Consider the following 23,717-nt stretch of genomic DNA (forward strand, 5'->3'; position numbering starts at 1 on the left):
AGAGTCAAGTTCCATCCTCCAGCAGTCATATTTTTCCATTAGTTGCTTGTGTACATAGTATCTGCAGGAGGGGTCCACATTTGAGGGGTCAGAGAATAACATTTCTTGGTTGATGGACCCTAGTGATTCTTTGATGTATTTCAACCAGGGGATTTGGAGCCATCTCTCTCTCTGTAAACAGTCCTTGATGATCTGTCTGGTTAATTCGGCATTAGGGTTTTGCCAGATTTTACACCAGGTCAAGATTGGTCTCATTCTGATCAGGTCAGATATATATGGGGTACCTAGCTCTTTGTGTGTGATTGCTGCTGAGATGCTGTGGGGAAGCTGTAACAGTTTTTTTAAAAATGTGTCTTCCTCTCCTTGTATCTGTTGCGCATCCCTAAAACCCCAGACTTCTGCTCCGTAGATAGCCTTCGAAGTACTAACCGCACTATACAGTGTCATCACCTGCTCAGGAGACCAACGACCCATTCTTCGAGCAAAGTTTAATATAGCCCCATTTGCTGACACAAGTTTCCTCGATCTTTCCTCAATCAGTGGGGCAAACTTGATCTTTTCATCGAATAGGAGACCCAGGTACTGGAAAGTGGTCACAGTGTCCAGGACGTGATCCCCTATTTTGAACACAAATCTCTTGTGTGGTTTCTTCCCTACTACCATAATAAAAGACTTTGTCAGATTGACGGAGAGGTCCAGGTTCTGCATGAATTCAGCAAAACCTCTAATAAGTAGCTGGAGACTGACTGCAATTCGAGCGACGAGGACCGCGTCATCTGCGTACAAAAGTACCGGTATGTGGCGCGGTCCAACCCTTGTGCAGTCAGTCCCCAGAGCTAGCAGGGCACTCTCCAGATCATTTATGTAGAGGGAAAACAAAAACGGTGCAAGGATACACCCCTGCCTCACCCCACCAGAGCACGGGAAGGGATCAGTGCTCACCCCCCGTGCTATAGCGGACCTTGGCAGTGGTATTCCAATGCAACTCCTTGAGTAAATTGATCAAATCTGGGTCAATTCCCAATCTATACATCAGTGTCCAGAGTTTATCTCTATTAACATATGCCGCTGCTAGGTCCATGAATCCCATATACATGGTCCCTTCCTCCGTCTTAGTGTATTTGGCGGCGAGAAGGTATAGGTTGAGACATTGGTCACTAGTTGACCTGCCTGTTCGGAACCTGTACTGGGTGTCCACCAAGATGTTATGGGTGTCCGTCCACTCTATTAAGCGGTTTAAAAGGGCCCTCCCAAGTACTTTAGCAGAGACATCAATCGGCGAGATTGGTCTGTAGCACTGTGGGTTGTCCCTACAACCTTTCTTGTATATAGGGACAATCACTGCAGTTGACCAAGAACGCGGGAGGCCAGATTTAATTGCTGCGTTCAGTACTCTAGTCACAATTGGTGCCCATAGATCGGTATTACTAAGAAATAGGTCTGGGGGGGGTGCCATCCGGGCCTGGAGCTTTGTTGCGCGTCAACCCTATAATTGCTTTTAAAACTTCCTCCAGGGAAAATTCTAATGCTTCTGGTCTTAGTCCCTACCAGGTCCCATCCCTGATATCTACCTCCTGCTGGTTATACAGAGATTTAAAATGGTCAATCCATTGATCAGGTAATATGTTGGTGCTGATAACTGGGGCGCTTGAGTCTTGGTAACAGGGTCTATTTATAATTCTCCAAAACTGGGCATAGTCCCTATTTTCTCCTGCCTCTCTAAGGTCTGCCCAAACTTCCTTTTGGAGGGCGCTCTTTCTTCTCCTTACCTGTGTTTTATAGTTCTGTCTGCATCGGGCAATTTCAATCTTATTTCTCGGGACCTTTTTTAAACTCTGCTTTAGTTCTCTTAGAACCCTTGAGCAGTCAGTGTCAAACCATCTTGGGGAAGATGATTGCTTGGCAGGCCTCTTAGTTGTCAATAACCTTTCTATTATTTTAGTTAGGGATTCAAAAGCCATGACCACTCCTCTACCCTCTATTGTGGGATCTAAACAGGTTTCTATATGCCCTTTCCCTTCACCCACTAACTTGGTATAAAACTCTTGCGGGTTGATCATTGTCCTCCCTTGGTCCGTTTCGGAGACACCCCCTAGGTTTTCCCCCGGTAGGTCTTTGTAATTAATTTCAAGGGAAAGGGAATGTTTTTGCTGAAGGGACTCCACTCTGTTCTTGTTCTTAAAATCTGGTCTTTGGAGTGAGCAGAGATCATTATAAAGTCTATTATAGACCCACAGCCTCTCCCTTTAAATGTGGGTATGGATGTCTCCCCTGTTTTCAGTTCAACTAAGTCCATAATATATCTAACAGGAAAAAAGGGGAAAATTTATTTCCAATTGTGTTCATCCACCCATGCTACATTAAGTGTGCCCTTTGGCTTGAGGGTGTATTTTGCTGACTTTGGATAAGACTACATTAGTGGAGTGTGGATCACTTGGAGAAGCAGGCAGATAACTAGAGTACCTGTAGGATGAACAGGGAGAAACAGGAGGGTGATCACTAGCAGGATTAGGAACACACGGAACTGGATTTCCAAGATAATGAAGAGAAAGCAATAGCAGGAGGGCCATGGGAAAAACCTGGAGGATCAGGCAGCCAAAAACCACAGTCGACCAGGATGACTGAGACCCCAAGGACATAAGGCCCAGCATGCCCAAGACAAAGAGGAGGATCATTAAAACCAGGAGTATAAGTAGAATTAAGTAGACCAGAAGGACCAGAACCAGGAGGCCAAATAGGAGAAGAAGTACAAGTAGCCACTTTATTAAGCGCCATAGAAGCCAGAAACTAGCTGACTCCAAACCCTTTCGGTGGTATAACAATGAATGTATGCAAGCAAGAATTGCCCTTGGCAATGCTATCAGGGTTGGGGAAATGGGTACTGTCCATACTGCAAGATATGAATACAAAAAAGCTATCCATAAAGCCAAGACCCTATGGGATGAGCTTAGATGGCAGGACCTAAAAGAAGCTACTTTGCAGAATAATACCAAAATATTCTGGAATATCATTAACACCTTGGCTGCTAGGTGTTTTCCCCTCCTATGCTGACTTTTTCGTCCTGCCATCATTTCATGACGAGCTCAGCTCGTCATCAGCACAGCTCAACCGTGCATCATGACAAGCTGAGCTCGTCATGAGCATCGAAAGGGTTAAGTGAGGCAGAGGGCGTCAACCTGATCAGCCCCTAACTCATGTCTCTCATGAAGGATGGGTTAATTACTTTAGGCCCCAATATGCGCGTTACCCTTTAGATGATCAAATGGAAGAAGTTAGTTATGTTTTTTATACTGATGAGGCTTTTAATGACAAAAAAGTTTTAGCAGCTCTTAGTGCAGTTGCTGGAGGTAGAGCACCAGGACCCGATGGTGTCCCTGTGGATGTATTCCTCTACGACAAAATACGATGGGGTAGATACATCTGGTTGATGGCAAATGCAACGGGCCAGGGTGCCCAATCCCGGTTTCCTGGAAAGGGGCTGTGATACTTCCAGTATGTAAAAAAGGAGATAAAACTCAACCGGGGAATTACAGACCAATCAGCTTGATAGATACGATTCAGAAGGTAGTTGGGAGGTTGATCCTTAACAATATCTTAGACTGGATTGAAGAGAATAGTATATTGCCCCCTTTCTAAGAGGGTTTCCGTAAAAACTCTAGCACCATTGATCAAGTCATTCATTTTATTCTTTTATAGTGGAAGACTGTGACATTGGGCAAGGGCAGCCTTTATGCTGCCTTTGTTGATCTACGTTCAGCTTTTGACCTTGTCCCCCGTTCCCGGTTATGGGTGACGTTGAGGGAATTAGGCCTTTCGGACGACATCCTAACCTTCGTAATGAGGCTACACGGGGCAATCATGCTAGAATCCGCTAGGGATGGCAGGGTAGGGTCACCGCCCAGTTTCCGGTTGAACGAGGGGTATGGCAAGGCTGTGCCATGGCACCAACGTTATTCTCTTTGTATATTAATGGAATAGTGGACCGTTTGTTGCCAGAGAATACAGATGCCCCTTCTCTAGCAGGTGTAAAAATTCCAATTTTAATGGTTGCAGATGACACATTCATTATTTCCAAGACTCCTAGTGGCCTCCAGCAAGCTCTATCAATTTTTGAAGATTTTTGTGCTGCTCGAGGCCTGGAAGTTAATGTGTCAAAAATGAAATTAATGGCTTTTAATCCACATCGAAGTTTTAAGGGGAGGGTTTTTATGAATAAACAACCACTTGAACTGGTCAGGGCTTTTACCTATTTGGGTATACAGTTAGAGAAGAACCTTAAGTGGGACTGCCATATAGATTTAGCAGCCCTGAAACATCAACAAGTTATGGGAGATTTAAGTCTGGAGCATAAAAGGTCTCTAACAAAACCAATTAGACCAGTCCTCCAAGTTTATGAATCTAAATCTGTTAGCTCCGCCGAATTATGGGGGTTTGAGAAAGCAGCTCCTTAACTCTTTCTGAAATAAGTTCCTCCGTAGCATTTCAAATCTCCCACAAAGCATCCCTCTTAACCCACTTAGATATGATTTTGGTAGAAAAGCTATTATTGATGTCGCCAAGTTGCGTTCAATTTTATATTGGCGCAGGTTGTGAACGACACCTGAACTCTCATCATGTGCCTCAGGTTTTCCAGATGTAATACAATCTGATGCCTTCCACAAAATGGGTTGGTAAAGAGGTGTTAGGAATAGCCTGATTGGCCTGGGAATGAGAATGCTATGGGAGAACCCATTATAGGCTTCTTTTCCCTCTAAAAACATCCTAAAAGCGAAGTATTGGGAGTGGGCTGCTTTTAATGCTTGGAGTAACTCTGACTCCTCTTCTATGGTGGGAATCTTCTTATAAACAAAACTCACTCCCAGATTAGAATCCTACTGGGATAATATCACCAGGCCGAGAGATAGGAAGCTTACTTCCAACTCAGGGCAGGCTCCTTACCTTTAAAGTCCCTTATGTCCAGGTGGACTCTCACAAGTGATAACATCTGTCCTGTCTGTGGGAGTCATAACGGAACAGTTGCCCACAAGCTTTTTGCCTGTCCCGCCTATGCACTCCCTAGGCGAGTTTGGCTGGCTCCAGTGTGCAAACTATTTGGCACATTTAGGAGCGCCGAAGAGGAAAGGCTTATGCGCACCAGCACTTTACCATTTATCACAATAGCGGCAGCCAAATACCTAGGATGGGCGTGGGCTATAAGGCTGAAACCTAAATCTGGGTAAGTCTTTGGAGAGCATTAATTTTAACTTCCCTAGCCTGGCCACTGAACGTGATTGATTATTTTAACTGGGTGTAACTTTTATCTGGTCCATTTGCTCTGAGATTTAAGTTTTATCAAACATTTTTAACTATCCAGCCAAGGCATTTTTAACTGTATCTAAATGTAGTTTGTTTTGTGCTTTTATGAGTATACTTCGAATAAAGCTACTTTGGAATGGAATGGAATGAAGAAGAAGGAAGTGCAAGTGGAAAGGGAGGGTCATCAGGAGGACCAGGACCACCAGAGCAAGAGGGAAGAAGATGGGCAGTCAACATGGAGAACCTACACCACTGTGAGGACCCTACACAGAATGAGGAGGAGGAAGATGGCCATGAGAATGAGTAGAAGGGGAGGTGAGGGTCCAGGACAGCCAAGAAGTTTAGAAACTCCAGGACCACTAGAAGGATTTGGAAAACTTAAACCAACAGGGGACCAATAATACCATGTCCAAGAACTAGGAAAACCAAGAGGATCGAGACCAGGAAGAATAGGAAAAGGATTTCTAAGAGGACTAGGAAAATAAGGAGGAAAACCAGGAGGAGGGAGACCAGTAAGAGGAAGAAGACCATGAAGAGGAAGCGGAGGCTAGGAGGTCCAGAACAGCAGCCACCACCATGGCCATCATGAAAAACCTGAGGGCCAACTCTAGGATTGCTAGGAGTAACAGCACCAGAGGATCCAGAGGACCTTGGAAGAGGGTGACCAAGATTAGCTGGACCATGAGCATAAGGACAATGAAGATCATGAGGACCAGCAGGACTGGGACCAGAAGAATGAAAAGATTGAAGAACACCAGGGCAAGAGCACCAGAAGAACAACTAGGAGGGACACAGCAATAAGCACCATGGTAAAGATAATCCTTTTAACAGGAAGTAGGATCTCAGGAGGATAAGGGCTACTTATGGCCAATGACCAATACCTAGAAGACCAGGACCAAGAATATGTAGATGTAGACCAGGAGGATGATTGTGAGGAAAATATGAGTTGACAGAAGGGAAAGAATAATAAGAGGATGATCAGGAGGAAGAGACCTAGAAAAAGGAGAACATGAAAATCAATATGAAGATTAGGAGAACTATGAAAAGGAAGACCTGGTAAACCAGGAGCATGAAGAGGAAAACCTATAGGTGGAAGACCAGGAAGAGGAGAATGACCAAGAGGAGTAGAGGGACCAGGGCAACCAGGAAGTCCAGGAGCACTAGGATTATCAGGTCCACCAAGAGGACAGAACTATCAAGGGAATCACAACGGGACACGCATCAGGAGAACTAGGGACAGGAAAAGCAAAGGCAGAATGATGATTTGAAAAGGAAAGAGAGATCAACAAAACTGATGGGTACCATTAAGACCAAGATCAGCAGGAAGACCAAGGCCATGAAGGAAGGGACTAAGATGGCCCAGAGGATCTAGACAGTGCCATAAGAAGAAGGAGTAGCAGACAACCAAGAGAACTAGAACCACAAACAGAACTAGGACAACCAAGGCAAGGGCCATCATCAAAAGTGGCTAAGAGTACAGGGCCTACGATGACAAGAGAGTCTAGGCTACATGTGTTAGGGCATGCCCCTGTTAAATGCTGAACATGTTCTCTTCTGGTTCCTTGATGGACTAAAATCCAACATCTGACTCCAACAGATAACCTCTACAGAAATCACTATGTGTATCTGAGAGATCCTAAGGCACTGTGAGTCAAGAAAACAGAGCAACCAGGAAAGATTAAATTAGGCATAAGCAGGGTCATCTGTCAAAATCTACTTGTGGTCATATGTATTTAGAATTAGTACACAAGAGAGCTCATTCACACACCAACTCACTCTTGCATTCAGACAGAATTTACACTTTGAAGTTTGTAATTCACCACTGACCATCATCATTTGCACAAACTGCCCCTTGGCCTCATCTTAATTGTCTTATCTCCTTGCAGACCCTTGAGTTATGCATCGAGGCAGCTGTTACTAAGAGTTGCAGAGCGCTGAATGGAACTGTGCCAACCGTGCTTGCCGTCCTGCATCACCTGGTAAGTATATACATGAGGACAAACAAAGTATTTCAGTGGGAGGCGACAGACATTTCCTGTATAACATATTGTAACAAATAAAGTTTCTACCTTAATCCAATTTATAGTAGGAGTGTTTTTAAAGGGCAACATTTGGGAACTCTCTTGCATAAAATATTAAATTATAATCCATATAAATCCTATATGAACCAATTTGCTTCTAGGATGCAAAGAAAGAAGACAATGGATATAAATCTGTCAGTGTTGAGAGCTCCTCTGCAAGAACCCCCCATAAGTCTGCCTCTCAGCAGCTCTAGCTCTGATAATAGGTAGAGTGACAGGGAAAGGGAAGGGACCCAGGGGGAACACCAAGGATAGAGACCTGAAAGAAAAAAGTTGTACCCAATAGCAATGGTTTACAACGGAGACATAATACTAACAAAGCTTATCTCGGAGGTTCAATTGTACAGTTAGACTTTACTATATAACATATACTGGACTCTTCATGACATTCCCAACAACAGTACACCCACTCTTAAATCTATATATTTAATAATAATAAGGCTATATCATATACACATTTGATTAATGCCATCAATCAAAGGAAATTCAGTCTTTATTCCGCTAAGGTTCCTAAAGTCAATATGTGCAGAAATTACCCCACAATTTAGTTGAAATAATCCAAATGCACAACATTTCTGGAATATCCTTACAATATAAACTTGAAGCATTCAAGACCTCAGTCTACATATAAGAAGGCCCTCTGAAAACAGGTGCACAACTTGGCGGCCATAAGCATGAAATTCCAATAGCAATGCTGGCACGTGGAATCTGGAATGAATGGAAAACAAAAGACAAGCATCTCTGATGAGGACCAAAGTGTGAGAACTGAATACCGGTAAAGAAAAGAAAATGAAGTGGGACAGCAGAAACAGCGAGTGGCGGCGAGAACAGAAAAAGGTGCTAATGAAGCCACCAACAGAAACACTCGCTCCCCACTCTGCTGACTAGAGACCTGGGATGCAAAATGGGGAAAAAGAGAAGCAAAAAAGGCCTGCTCTGAAAAGCAACCAACCCACTCTGCTGGCCAGACACCGTAGGACGCAAAAGGGGAACAGCTTTACCATCCCCAGAGATAAACCAAGATGAAGTGTAACAACAGCCTTCATCTTGATTACCTTGAATAGCCGCCACTAGTGCCAGCTTTGTTAAAAGCATTAACTACCACTACCTTCTGCAATCTCGCCAGACTTCTGAATCTACAAACTATCCAAAAACCATAGGAAACTAAGGCATCCATCTTAGAGTGGTAACTGAGAATTTGCACTTCCACCAATATCGGGCACCCTGAATATGCTGTATTCCACACAATTAATTTTTCTGTAGCTTGGTATGGATCATGGCCCCACAAGTCCTGACAAACTCCTATGCTGTCATTCCCCCACTGGAAGTTATTTGCTGTCTGGATGTATGGGATTGGCTTTCAGATAGCCTAGCTTCCATTATTATTTATTATGGCTTTGTTATTGGCAGATCTGCACACCCTCAAGTGGGGTATCCGATGAAACAGAAGAGCCACTCAAGTTGGCCATGGCTATTATCCTGTCACTGGGTGAGTTGGTAATACATGTATGTATGTATATATTTGTGATACTGCAAGTATATATTGGCCTTTACTAGGGATCAGGTTCTCTGTAACATTAATTTCTGTAAACTCTCCTGCACGTAACTTGATTGTCTTAAAAGCTACTATTGCTTCAGTAATTATCTCCCTTCCCAGTACATTGGTTGACTTGCTACTGGAATATGGTGCACAGTTTACTATATACAGCTATAGTAGTCACATGAGTACCATGTGCTCGTAAGATCATCATTAAATGTATCAGACCATTGATACATACCTCCTGGACATGCGTTGAAGAATGCCTTGATGGGCTGCTCCCCGGCGTTGAGTTCCTTCTTGCATAATTTTATGTTGTGTTATTTTTCAATTATGTCTATTTTTTCTTTTCACTTTACTCTTGCAGCCCATTCTCACTCTAGTGAGGTCCTTAAATATTTTGAAAGTAGCTTGATGCAGATAGGTGCAGAGTCCCGTGCCTCAACATTACAGCTGCTCTGCAAGCTCCTTTCGGAAACTGGTAAGACTGTCAGTGGGTGGGTGGCAGTGTGTGATTTAGGTAGGGAAAATAGTGAAAGGGATATAATGCTTGTCATAGAATCTGGAACCCTAAATTGTATTCCCAACTTACTCCCTTACTTGTCCAACATGGTGCAGCTATAAGCAAAATACTTCAATTTTATATTCTTCAGCTACATTAACTGCCAACTTTTCCTGGTAGAGCACTGTAATTTACGAATAAAGTCTTGATTACATCAACTTCAATTATGTGAATGTGCCACTGTTTTCTTTTTGGTTAATTGTTCCCATTGTGAGCCATTAATGGGACAGGGACACTGTGAACACCGAGCCTGACATAGACACTGGACAGGAACAATAAAGGAAATAAAATATGGAGCAGGTCGACACAGACACGCTCAGTGGTACATGATGACACAGACATGCACGGCGAAACAGGAAGGCATTGATAGCCCCATGGGGCTCACGGTCACAGACTCACACACCAAAACTGAAAGACAGGACCCTCAGGGTGGTAATCACAGTTGATAGTGGAAACTTCACTACTTATGTATTAATCTTGATCTTACTAGCCAAAGTCAATATCTATGTGTTATGAACATTTGGTGTATGGCTTTATTTAATAGATTCAGAAGGTGCCTTTTATCTGGATGCTGTCCGTCACATGCTTGAGGATGACAATCGCAAGGTACCATCAAGCTATTATACGTGTGTTAAAGCACTTTCATAATTAGCAACTCAATCTAATTAAAGTTATGCAGTTTTTGCATAGTGCAGTAGTCCTACTTACATAGACTCAGAGCTGTGGTTTGCACACCACAATCTGTTGACTTTCTCCAAGGCAAGTCTTCAGTGGAGGTGTTTGGTCATGCAACTTCCAGCCATGTCTGTCAGTTCAGTGTGTCTTGTGTTCCATTGCCTCCCTGTCCAAGTGGACATATCCCAATTTTCCTGCCCTAGTCTGTGTCAATGCATTATTTTCAGACCCAATCCCAGAGGTTGCTGATAGCTAATTGTTTAATAAATGTGTGTTAAAAAAAGTTCTACATATTTGGTCTGTATTTCACATTGAGTTGATCTGTAATACCCCTCCATGAGGAGGAGAATGTTGATGATCAAATAAGGGGTTTTAAAGTTCAGAATATTAGTATCTCCTCAAATCTTTAACAACCGTGGTGTAAGGTATTTCAAATGTCTCTACCAAGAATAATATTTGGGCTATGTCTCAGCAATATCTCACCAAACGTGGATCGATAATACAGGATAATATTCAATGTGCACGTTTGAAAAGTCTGATTGTGATATAAAAGATGTATTTTATGTAGAAATTGGAATATATGTGACTTTCTTGATGCCATGTATATCCACAATGTGCCTGACTTCAGTGCCATGGAGAAAGCTGAGGTTCCGTGACGATTTAAACCAGTGTTTTCAATATCGTCGGAAATACATAATATTGGTATCAGCGAACCGCAAATGATCCATTTAGCATATCCTGGTGTTTTCGCTACGCTACGAGCAAGAGCACTCCTTTTATAAACACATTTCTGATCTACCCACGGCATCCATCTTAGATCATGGCCGCCATTTTGTGTTTCTTGCCCTCACATACGCAATAACCTCTGATCACTTAATTTCGATTAAGGACACGTAGCCTTAGCCGGAGATTCACCTCTTTCATGACACGTGCACCTTAAACCAGATCACGCTGTAGCTGCATGACTCGACAAAGGCTGCCTCCTCTGCCCGAGGCTAGTCCTGCTAAACTGGTCTTCGTGTCCATTGTCCTGATCACGATTAGGCGGCCGAAGCCGGTAGCCTTGCCCATTTACAACCCACAAACATCCCTTATCCTGCTTTTCTATCTTCTGCACCTGGCTCTGCTCCTTTCCTTCTGGGCCTTTATTAGGGGGAGGTAACGAAATTTACGATGAGGCGGTCCGGGTCTTGAATGAAAAGTTGACATGAGATTATGATGGAAAAGTGGGAACCCCTCGTTCGTAATGTTTTGACATCAGATATTGTCGACGATTCCTGTGTACACCAAATATTTATTGTTTATGACACAAAGGTTTGGGAATGTACTAACATGTGAAGAATTCGCCTAAAGGCCAAAATTTAGTATATAAGGAGCAACCCTCTTTGTACAATTCGAACAGGCTCCTGGTTACTGCCCATGCGTAGTTTCTGTGACTTCTGTGTCCCTGCAGTAATAAACCTTTGGTCTTTGACGCCACCATCGAGAAGCCCGTGTTTCTGTTCATTTGTGCACCAAGGCAGGTGGAACTCCGGGGTCTTTGGGTGTTGTTCCCTGACACCTCTGGACGGAACCAAAAAGTCCAGAACTCAAATTGGCGCCCAATGTGGGGCGACGTCATTCGGTACCGGTCCAAAAGCCTGAAGAGTTCGAGAAGCTTCGTGTGAAGATTCCTGAGGGAGGCGCCCCACTTCATCGATCCCGGCATATCGCAAAAGTGGCCCGACGTTCTCTTCCATGAGGGTTCCCGTTCAGGACGGCTGCAGTGGGCCGTTGCCTTGACCGTCGCCCTGTCTTGGACCCGAGGTGCAGTCCTTAGTACAGCGAAACGTGACGGGTTTCTCCGTGATGACGTCTTCAGTGCCTCAGTTAAGTATTTAGTGATAGCTAGTTGGTTACTTTGTGAGGGTTGTTAAAATCCTTTTTGGTTCTTGGTTTGGTTTGGTCTCGTAAGATTATCACTGGTTGTTCTAGTTACGATAATCTATTTGGTTTAGTTTGGGTATCGATACATCAGTTCGTTTTGGTAGGCCTAAGTTCTTGGTTCGAGTGCACATATCTGTGTCGTGTTTTGTTTGTTTTGTGTTCCGGACTGAAAATGGTAAGTCGGAAAAACTGTATGTTGTCTTGTTTCGGTTGCAACAGTGACTCACGATTGGAGGACTCATGTCTGGTTCCTCCGATTGGGACTCCCCTGTATGACTTGTATTGTAAATATGGTGTGGGTCCTATATCTTATAATGAGGTGTGGGTCCGATACACTGAGAAGGATGGTGTCCTTAGTTGGCCACTGCATGGTAGTTTTGAACCCGAAATTCTCGACAATTTAGAAGCGAAATTGTTTAGGAAGAAAGCCCGGCCGGCAATGTTTGATTCTTTCCGTTACTGGCGAAAAGAATCCAAACAGAGAGAAATGAAAAGGTTAAAGAAAGAACAAAAAGAGCAAGAAGAGTTGACTCTGGAGCAAGCGGCTAAGCAGCTGCAAGTTAACGAGTCAGAGAAAGCCATAGAGGTGGCCATTAGAGAGCACAATTTAGCAATTGACAAGTGCTATCCTGCCTTGCCATCGAAAACAGCTAAGATACTGGAGGATTCCGAAAACGATCCTCTGCTATCTTATTTGTTACGGTCACCTCCACCGTATGCACAAGGTGCTACGGCTCCACCTTTACCGAATGTACAATTGCCGGTTGCTGGACAACCTGGTGTTCCTGCTCCTGTCCCTCAGAATCAGGTTCCTGTACCTCCTGTGGTCAATGTAAATGTTCCTACGGCTCCTCCTCCTCCTGGATTGCCGACTTCTATACCTGTATCTGTCTCGCTTACACCTACTGTTCCACAAACTATATTCCTCGATACTTCTACTGTTCCGTTATCTGTTCCTACCTCTACTGTGTTCTCTGCATCTGCGAGTATGTTGACTCCACTTTCTGTTCGTCGGAGAATCACTGATTCTGTGTCTAACATGCTGTCCCATTTCTATAAAACTTTAATCAAGACTCCTACTTCCGACTCTGTTCAGAGACGTAGTCAGCTTCCGAGTACTGAGGAACGGGGAATTTTAGATTCCACGGCTCTCAGATGGATTTCGAAGAGTAGGAGATATAGTACGAGAGATGTGCTAGACACGTTTATGCAGTGGAAAGAACCAACGCAACGGTATGTCTTTGACGAAATGTGCTCGTTGTTACGTGAGGAGATAGAAGAAGACGATGTTGAATCAAATTTAGAAGACTTAATTAAGGTTCAGAAAGAGTTTGCTGCAGGAATGATAGTGGGTGATAATATAGAAGAAGCGATGGAACTGATTTTAAGTTATAGGAATGATCCATCACTTCGTTCACCGAGAGATTTAGAGAAAAGCAAGACGAAATTAAGTCGCCAATATCCAATGAGGGAGGTTCCTCCTATTTGGCGCGAAGCTGTGCAAGCTGATCATAATAATGGTATTGTAGCCGCTCCAGCCCAATTCCAAAGAGTGTGGATACACATACCGTGGAGGCGAGCTGAAGTGTTAGCAGTGAAGCAGGCCTTGCCAGATCCACGTAAGAATCCTGCTGGATACTATAAGGAATTAACACAGACAGTTGAGGCTTGTATAATGAACTTAGCAGACATCGATATGTTATTTGGCAACGTAGTTCCACAACCAGTGTGGGCTAAAATTCGTAGAGAGGATCATCAAGTTGCCTTAGGTGGTGACTGGGCAGCTATCACTGCAGCGGATGGTCAGCAAGTAGGTGGTGCAAAACCCGAACCCCTAATTGCTAACCTTCCAGGTAGAATAATTGATCTAATGAAGACTCTGATGCCCGCATTGCGTGTTAATTGGGACAAGTTATCAGCATGCAGGCAGAAGAAAGACGAAAGTGTCTCCGACTTCTTCACGAGGTTCGAAGAGACTTTTGTAGATCATAGTGGTCAGGACATGAGCACAGAAGGAGGGCAAAGACTGTTTGTCGATAAATTTGTGCATAATTTGTTACCTGAATTATGCAATAAATTAAAGGATTCAGAGAGTGCGTGGGCTGTATCCACAACTGCGCAAATACTTGCGACTGCACAGTACTACGAAAACAGGGATAAAGAGGAAAAGGAAAAATCAGATAAGAAAACGAAGGATTTAAAGACTAAAGTTCTTTTGCAGCAGGCGTATCCGCCTCGCACGAATCAGACTAATATGCAACAGGGTCCGTATCAAAGGACAGATTATAGTACATCGAGACCTCAATATCAGTGGAACCAATGTGCGTACTGTAAGAAAGAGGGTCACTACAAAAATGAATGTCCGATCTTAGCGCAAAATAATGCAGCAGCAGCTCAGAGAGGTCGTGGTGGTTTTGTGCAAAATTCTAGAGGTCGAGGGCGAGGTGCTATGCCTCCACAAACGAATGATCGTCCTTCCAATCACTTTGATCAACGAAATGGGCAGTCTACCCAGCAAAATAGATCTCAACAATATCTTGTTGAAGATTATTGTGAAGTGGATGAGGGATTTCAGCAAAATGGGTACTAGGACAGCCATGGACAGAGAGAGGGAGTAGTATCAGTTCCAGTGGATCAGAGTGGGCCTTATGTCGCAGTAGCAACATCAGGTGTAGTCGAACCGTTTCTGTTGGATACTGGTGCCGCAAAAAGTTCTATCATTCATGCGAAACTCCCTGGCGCACCTTTGTCCGGCTCAACAAATGTTTCTGTAGGTTTTTCAGGCGCCCCTGTTTACAACCCGATATCTGGTCCTTTGTCTATTTCTGTTGGACCGTGTCACTTGAGAGCACCTCTGATTTTGACGACAGGTTGTAATGAAAATCTGCTTGGTTTAGATTTGTTAAAACGACTATATGCGACATTGTACTGTTCTCCGGAAGGAGTACAGCTTACGTTGGGTAAAAATATCACCTCTCCGATGTACTTGTCAATGGATGCACTCCCGCCAGAGCTACGTTCACTCCCTGATTCTCTTTGGGCGACTGGTCCTAACGATGTAGGCCTTTTAGAAATACCACCATATGTAGTAACTTTGAAAGCAAATGTAAAATTTCCAAGAATTCCTCAATACAAAATATCTAGTGAAGGTGAGCGTGCACTTTTATTGATTTACAAGATTTGATTAAGAAAGGTGTGGTTGAAAAAACGAGAGGAAATGTCTGTAACAGTCCTGTACTACCGATTTTGAAACGAACTGATCCTACAAAGCCTCCAGTTTATAGGTTTGTTATCGACCTTAGAGAAGTTAATAAGATTGTAGTCCCGCAGTTTCCTGTAGTCCCAGACATTACTGCCTTGTTAACACTGATTCCTGCTACAGCCACTTGGTTCTCAGTCATCGACTTGAAGAATGCCTTTTTCAGCATTCCGATAGCCGAGGAAAGCAGAGATATTTTTGGCTTCTGTCTAGGAGGTCGAAGTTTCAGATTTAAACGCGCTCCACAAGGCTATTGTGAGAGCCCATCTATTTACAGTCAAGCATTAAAAAGCCAGTTATATTCCTTTGTCCTTCCTCCAGGTTCTACTCTAGTACAGTATGTAGACGATCTTCTAGTGGCTGCCGATGACAAGGAAACTTGCAAAGCAGCTACAATTTCGTTATTGCATCATTTGTCTAATTTGAATCACAAGGTGTCACCTTCGAAAATGCAATACTGCTGCCAAGAAGTGACCTACCTAGGTCATCTCTTGTCAAAGGAGGGAAGGAAGTTGACCCCAGAGAGAATAAAAGCAATTACGCAGATGAGTGTTCCACGCACACAGAGAGAAGTGCGTGCCTTTTTAGGCATTACCTCTTACTGTAGGCAGTGGATCCCAAATTTTTCTCTTTTAGCAAAACCGTTGGTAGCTTTGACTGGGAAAAATGTTCCGAGTCCGGTGCCATGGTCTGATGAATGTCAAGAAAGTTTTTCTGAATTACGAAAAGCATTGTGTTCAGCTCCTGTATTGGGTACACCTGATTACAGTAAGCCATTCACGCTCTATGTTCATGAGAGAGAAGGTTGCGCGTTGAGTGTTCTGACACAGAAGTTTGGTGATAAACAACGCCCTTGTGCGTATTTTTCATCAACATTAGATCCGGTAGCTAGAGCGTTGCCTAGTTGTTTGAGAGCTACAGCGGCAGCTGCGGCTTCCATTCGACAATCTGCTGGTTTGGTGATGAACAACATGCTAGTGGTCATGGTTCCTCATGCAGTGGATACACTCATGAATCGAACGAAGACACAACACCTTACCAGTGCAAGACTATCTGGTTACGAGCTGACATTACTAGCGAGTCATATTCAGATCAAAAGATGTAATGTATTGAATCCAGCAACGCTGTTGCCGACTGATCAAGAGTCGAGTGATTCCGAGCCACATGATTGTTGTTTCAAAACGGAGGAAGAGACAAAAGGACGCATTGACTTAAAGGATACTCCGTTATCCGATCCAGATGGCACGCTGTATGTGGACGGGTCATGTTTTAAATTGGAGAATGGTGATGTGACTGCTGCTTACGCAGTAACGACTTTGAAGACGATTGTGGAGACTGCAAGAGTGAGTCAGAATTCTGCCCAAGCTGCAGAATTAATAGCTCTAACAAGAGCGTGTGTTTTAGCTAAGGGAAAGAGAGTGAATGTCTTTACAGATAGTCAGTACGCATTTGGCGTGGCTCATAGTTTTGGCCGTTTGTGGAGAGAAAGAGGTTTCATTACGTCCCATGGGACTAAGATTCAACATGGTCAGCTAGTTAACGACTTGTTGGAATCTCTAACCCTGCCGACTGAAGGTGCGATTGTAAAGTGCAGTGCTCATAAAGCAATCACGGATGATGTTGGTCGCGGGAATGCTTTTGCTGATGAAACTGCTAAACAGACAGCTAGAGACACGATGAGCAGAATGTATGTTGCTACGTCTGCAAGATGGATTGCTGACTCTGGAATGTGTGAGGATACTATGGAAAGTGTGAAAGAGATTCAGAAAGAAGCAACTGAGGAAGAAAAACGTGTATGGAGAGAAAGTACGAGCAAGTTGGATTCGAATGGGTGTTGGATTGATTTGACAGAACAGCAGCGATGGATGTTGCCTGACGCGTATGTGCTTGCAGTGGTGACAATGGCGCATGGAGTAGCGCATATAAGTTCTAAAGGAATCTGTAAGATGTTGGCTCCGGTCTGGAAGAATGATGGGATCAGTAAGTGTGCAGAGAGAGTGGTGAAAAATTGTATGGTATGCCTGATGCATAATCCTGGCAAGGGAACTCCAACTCCAGCTGGTCACTTCGCTCCTCCTTCCTGCCCCTTTGAAGTGATTCAGTTAGACTTCATTCACATGGATCGCTGTAATAATTTGAAATATGTCCTGGTGGTAGTCTGTGCTTTTTCCAGGTGGATCGAAGCATATCCACTAAAGGACAATACTGCCCTATCAACTGCCAAGATTCTTCTCAAAGAATATTTCCCTAGGTATGGAATGCCACGGATTGTATGGTCAGATAACGGAAGTGAGTTTATAGGGAAAGTTATGCAGAGTGTGTGTGCCGGCCTAGGTCTGAAACAAAAGTTCCACAGTGCGAACCATCCCCAGTCTGCTGGTTTAGTGGAGGGTTACAATGGTACCCTTAAGCTGAAACTAGATAAAATACAAGCATCCACAGGTTTGGCCTGGCCAGACGCACTTCCTTTGGCTTTGTTATCAACGAGAGCAACTGTACATTCTAGAGTGGGGCTTAGCCCCTACGAAATCGTTTTTGGCCGCCCGGCAAATATTTGGGGTGTGCCGAGGCCTAAGGAGTTTTGTTCTCTAGAATATCCTATGTTGATAGACTACCTTTACGACTTGACTGCTAAATTGAGTCTTATTCACCAACAGGTTTTCGATGCTTTGCCAAAGCCTCCGGAGAGTCCAGGGCATCAGCTGAAACCAGGAGATTTTGTGGTTATCAGAAATTTCGCGAGGACGAAGAACCTTCAGCCGAGATTCGTCGGCCCCTTTCAAGTTCTACTTGCAACGAGAACAGCAGTTCGTGTGGCTGGCCGCAAGCATTGGGTGCATGCATCCCATGTAAAGCGTGTACCTTTGCCACTTCCTTACGACGACTGGGTGAAGAAGGGAATTGGTTCCTCTGAATTTGAAAGCACGCCAAAATTCATCCCTTTCAGCGATGCCGAATTGATCACTGACACTCCAAGCTCTGACTCTCCTCCAGAAAAGACTCCTTTGAACACTGAACATTTGTCCTCTGCATCAGAAAAAACTCTGTCATCTGCGAACTTGAACACTGCAACAGCTACCAGTGAAACGCTATTTGCTGATCAGACAGTACCTGCGAAGCAAAGATATAATTTACGAAACCGTAAAATGGACAAATAAAGCAGGCAACTGCCTATTGTGATATTTTGAAATTTTGAACTTTTGCCTTCAGCCAGGAAGTTTGCTATTATTTTGTTGTTTTAAAATTGCCTTGCCGTCTGGGTAGCCGTAGGGCCGTGGCTGTGTGCCTAGTTGAATTTGCAGGGGTCTGACACAAGGTCGATCTTTCTGTTGGTTCTGGGAACTCCGAGGGCGGGTAGAGGCATTTTCATCTACGTACACATCATCAGTGGTCGCAAGCGGATTGTAGAAGATGGAGCTTCCTGCGCTGCAACGAGAAAATGTGATTTATGTTCGCAGAAACAGACTTTATAGAATTCTTCACAGCAAATGCTTTTTGATGCAATGTGCCATTACATTCTTGATTGTTTTGATAACGTTGGTGGGTGGAATCGTTTTCAGTATAAATTTGATTTTTGTGCCAGTTACTACAGTACCTCCCCTTGATCCTGCTACTTCTACTGTTTCTTCTATACACTCTTTTCATTCGTTTCCCGAACATGAGCAAGCCCGACGCTCAGAATTCATTAACAACACTTTTGTACAGCTCTTGCACCAACACCAACTGGTAGTTAACACTACAGACTGCTGGGTGTGTGGCTTGATACCCCACACTATGGATAAAGGTATTCCTTATCTGGTTTTGCCTTTCAGCTACAATGGATCATTTCAGGCCCTTCAAACCATCTTTGCTTATGCCCTTGAAACCTATCCTCCACGTCCACCACGTTCCACTAAATATAACTCTGCCAACAAAGCTTTAGTCCAGGGAATTATTGACATGGTCAAGGACGTCAATAATACTCCATCATACCCTAGAGACGAATTGCGAGTGTATTTAAGTTGGAATACTTCAGAGTATCGCCTTAGTTTAGGAGAAAGCAAGCGTAAAAGCTCAACTCCAATCTGGGTCGTACCTCACCGAGGTCAGGTCTGTTTGCAAGGGAATGGGAGAAATCCGAGAGCTCAGCTAGGGAGGAGTGAGTGCGTAGAGACTTATGTGTTTCCGGCTAACTCTTCCCCTGCCTTTCTTACTGCTAGGGGTACCTACTTCATCTGTAGAGATAGAGCTTATACATGGTTGCCTGCCGACTTTTCAGGATCATGCTATATTGCTCGATTGTTGCCTCCGACATACACTGCTTCATCTGATTACCACAGAACCAGAGTAGCGAGAGGTGTCTTCAGCAAGGAAGATACTGCTGGTCAGGAAGCTGGAGACTTCTTCAAAGGCTTCCTTCCGTTCTGGGGGCCTATGGCCAATAGTAGAAACATACGTCAGCTAACACGGGTAGTTGAATCTACTATTACCGAAACTGCTGGTGCCCTTAGCAATTTGACAGCTGAGCTTCAGGCGGATAGACTCATGACGTTGCAGAACCGTATGGTTCTAGACGTTATCCTTGCAGATCGAGGTGGGGTCTGTAGAATGATCCAATCGAGCTGCTGTGTCTTTATTCCTAATAATGCTCCAACAGTCTATGAGGCGATCTCTAAGCTACACAAGATTTCCGACTCTATTCACGTAGACAAGGGAAACTGGTCCTTCATGGAGTGGTTTTGGACTCTGATCTCAGCGTGGGGATGGAAGGTTCTAATGGTCATTGGTGTCATCTTAGTATTCCTATTCTCATGTTGCCTGATTATCCAGTGTGGTCCTGCTCTGTGTAGTCTTTGTGCTGCAACTTGTCTTAAAAAACCACCTGCGTTTGGAGAAAAGGCACGAGAAAGGATGATGATACAACAGCATGTCACTGACCTGATGAGCATAGAATTAGACTCTGACATAGACTGAGTAATTGCCTATGTAAGGGCAAAAGGAGGGTCTGAGGTTCCGTGACGATTTGAACCCGTGTTTTCAATATCGTCGGAAATACATAATATTGGTATCAGCGAACCGCAAATGATCCATTTAGCATATCCTGGTGTTTTCGCTACGCTACGAGCAAGAGCACTCCTTTTATAAACACATTTCTGATCTACCCACGGCATCCATCTTAGATCATGGCCGCCATTTTGTGTTTCTTGCCCTCACATACGCAATAACCTCTGATCACTTCATTTTGATTAAGGACACGTAGCCTTAGCCGGAGATTCACCTCTTTCATGACACGTGCACCTTAAACCAGATCACGCTGTAGCTGCATGACTCGACAAAGGCTGCCTCCTCTGCCCGAGGCTAGTCCTGCTAAACTGGTCTTCGTGTCCATTGTCCTGATCACGATTAGGCGGCCGAAGCCGGTAGCCTTGCCCATTTACAACCCACAAACATCCCTTATCCTGCTTTTCTATCTTCTGCACCTGGCTCTGCTCCTTTCCTTCTGGGCCTTTATTAGGGGGAGGTAACGAAATTTACGATGAGGCGGTCCGGGTCTTGAATGAAAAGTTGACATGAGATTATGATGGAAAAGTGGGAACCCCTCGTTCGTAATGTTTTGACATCAGATATTGTCGACGATTCCTGTGTACACCAAATATTTATTGTTTATGACACAAAGGTTTGGGAATGTACTAACATGTGAAGAATTCGCCTAAAGGCCAAAATTTAGTATATAAGGAGCAACCCTCTTTGTACAATTCGAACAGGCTCCTGGTTACTGCCCATGCGTAGTTTCTGTGACTTCTGTGTCCCTGCAGTAATAAACCTTTGGTCTTTGACGCCACCATCGAGAAGCCCGTGTTTCTGTTCATTTGTGCACCAAGGCAGGTGGAACTCCGGGGTCTTTGGGTGTTGTTCCCTGACACCTCTGGACGGAACCAAAAAGTCCAGAACTCCAAAGCAAGTAACTCAGTATCAGAATCACCATGTTCAGCATATTAGCAAGCACAGGACATAGGTACAAAGAAAAATCAACAAAGATGTCTTCTTTTGATAATGAACAAAAGGCTGTATTGCCATAACTTTGTCTCTATTGGATTCTCTTTGAGAGGTATATTGGGTTTGTCATTTTTAACCTCAGGGCACAATATAAACCAAGTTATCCTTAGATATTTTTCAGATTAAACCAGGAACATCAGAGACAGGACTCTGCTAGGAATGTTAGAATCAAAGAAATCAAGCATGGATGTATTCTTTGGCAGTTGAAGCCATTGTGGCCAGATTGTGCAAATATACAGCGTACAGAACCATGTTAGGGATGTGAATTTTAACTCAATACTAGATACAGGAGGCTGTGACTATTTACGGTCTTGAGCCAAAACGACTTCTTGAAAGTGATATGGATCAACCAAACAACAAGTTGTGGGACAATGAACTCCCAGTACTGCAAACCATTTGTTATCTGCTGTCCGTGTTGGGATGTCTGCTCAATTTTACAGGTGGAGTTAGACAGCAGCCATCATTCTTCCCACAGACGACTCTAGTTTTTTAAAAATTCCCTCAGCAGTGGAATCCACAGCCTATTGAATTCTCATTTGCATTGTTGTAATCAATATCAGGTTCTGAGAGCTTTTTTGTTGGTTGTAACCTACCTAGGCCTATTTTGCAATGTTTTTTAAATCTTTTATCAAATCTCAGGCACCTATAGAAGGTGTAGCCCACCTGGAATATTTGAATATTCCCTCAATCACACATCAGTCAGACACTCTGTAAAAACATTTTAATTAAGTTGAGTCTAGTTTCATTCTCAGAGTGTCATAATAGCCCTTTTTGCAACCAACATACTTTAAAAGGTTGTATCCAGGTACTGGCTTTCCACACATAAAAATGTATATCTGGCTACTCGGTGGACAAAAGGAAGGAGAGAATGTATGGTTTTCTCACACTCCCTTGCTACTTTCTCACTGGAATGTGTGATTTTCTCCTATTCATACACCAAAAGGGTTTCTCACTAACCATGCTTACCTTTTCTCTAAATTACAGGTTATTCTTGCCACTTTAAGTTTAATGTCCAGTTTAACAGCCAAAGGTTTTTATGATGTGAACGGAAGAGCTGTGATGGATTATGTGCTGAAAAAAAACAGCCTCATAATCAAAGAGCAGGTAAGTGGCAGATGTACTTATTTGGGTAGGTGAATGTGTTAGGGAACAGCAACAGTAGTCAGCACAAAAGAAATAGGTGGACCTTTTAGCCCCCTTGTCCCCCAATATAGTTACTTTGCCATATAATATACATCAGCAGTGTCACATATTTGCCCCTGGTGGTGGAATATAGACCTCATGTCCCTCTAGTCAGTTCCCATAGGTTCACCTTGACATTCTATGTTCTTCATTTGAGCTTGATGTTCCCTACTTCCACTCCAGTGCGTCTTTCTCCCTCCGTCACTTTTATGGGTGTCCCTTATCCATTTGTCAGCTTACATTTGCACCTGAAATTCAGCAGCTGCCCATCAGTGCTAACACTGTACATACCTTTTCTTCATGTCTTGTTATTCCTGGGGGCCCATGATGTGAACCAAACCACTCAAGTGAATTTACTTATAGCTTTCACTTCAAGAGTCATTCTTCCAGTACACCCAATCTATGGTTTTTCCATTATTATGAAAAGTTTAACCTAGTGTACCCTTACTATTGTGGGTCTGAGTTAATGATGTCAAATGCAAGTGGAGTCGTTGTACGGAAGTTCAACTATTGCAGCTGGTTTGATTCGTACTGTGGCACTTCTGGCAATTTTATAACTTTTATCCTGCTCTTATGTTGTGCAAAATCGTCCACTGTTGTGAACATCGAGTTTCAGAAAGTGGTCTGATAATATCCTTTAGTTATTCTCTTTCTCCTTCATTGCCCTCCCCTTCCACAGGCCTCATGCATGATTTTGTATTGGGCACTTCTTCTGTTTCTTCTCTTTTCTTGGACCATTTAAAGTCCTTTGGGCACTTACACTTTGATCCTATCTCTAGTAGCTGGAGGAAACACCTGTCATCTGACTAGGGGCCAGGAATGGGTGTTGGATCAGTGCTCTTCACCGGTGCTTGTGGGGCTGCAGGTGATATGTGGCAGCATGGGCAATGGCAGGTGGCATGGTGTCTGAAAACTGCAGTATTCTTGGCTTTGTCAGTGTCTCTGGAAGAGTAGGCCACAGTGGCTTATGGTCTCACCAATTCCTCCATAACAGCAGAGTTGCCATGACCTTCTTGATCACTGTGAACCTGGTAGGACTTCCTCAAGCTTGGCCAATGCATCCATGTTACAGAGTAGTTGTACCAAGATGCACAACTCAAGTCCATGCTCAGTAATATGTGTGGGGATTGGGTACCACTGATGACGTCTGGTATCCATCTCCTT

General features: G+C 43.7%; 1 protein-coding gene across 1 annotated transcript in view; it reads left to right on the plus strand.

The window, feature by feature from the left end:
* Window positions 1–23,717, plus strand: part of LOC147697769 (maestro heat-like repeat-containing protein family member 1) — a 72,248-nt gene that overhangs the window by 6,255 nt on the left and 42,276 nt on the right. Inside the window, exons 3-7 of the mRNA XM_086936136.1 lie at window positions 7,182–7,274; window positions 8,787–8,865; window positions 9,281–9,394; window positions 10,020–10,081; window positions 22,356–22,479. Of these exons, the coding sequence (XP_086792262.1) occupies window positions 7,182–7,274; window positions 8,787–8,865; window positions 9,281–9,394; window positions 10,020–10,081; window positions 22,356–22,479 (472 nt within the window). The remainder of the gene's footprint in view (window positions 1–7,181; window positions 7,275–8,786; window positions 8,866–9,280; window positions 9,395–10,019; window positions 10,082–22,355; window positions 22,480–23,717) is intronic.

The sequence above is a fragment of the Lissotriton vulgaris genome, chromosome 8, assembly GCF_964263255.1.
Source record: "Lissotriton vulgaris chromosome 8, aLisVul1.2, whole genome shotgun sequence".
Lineage (NCBI taxonomy): Eukaryota > Metazoa > Chordata > Amphibia > Caudata > Salamandridae > Lissotriton > Lissotriton vulgaris.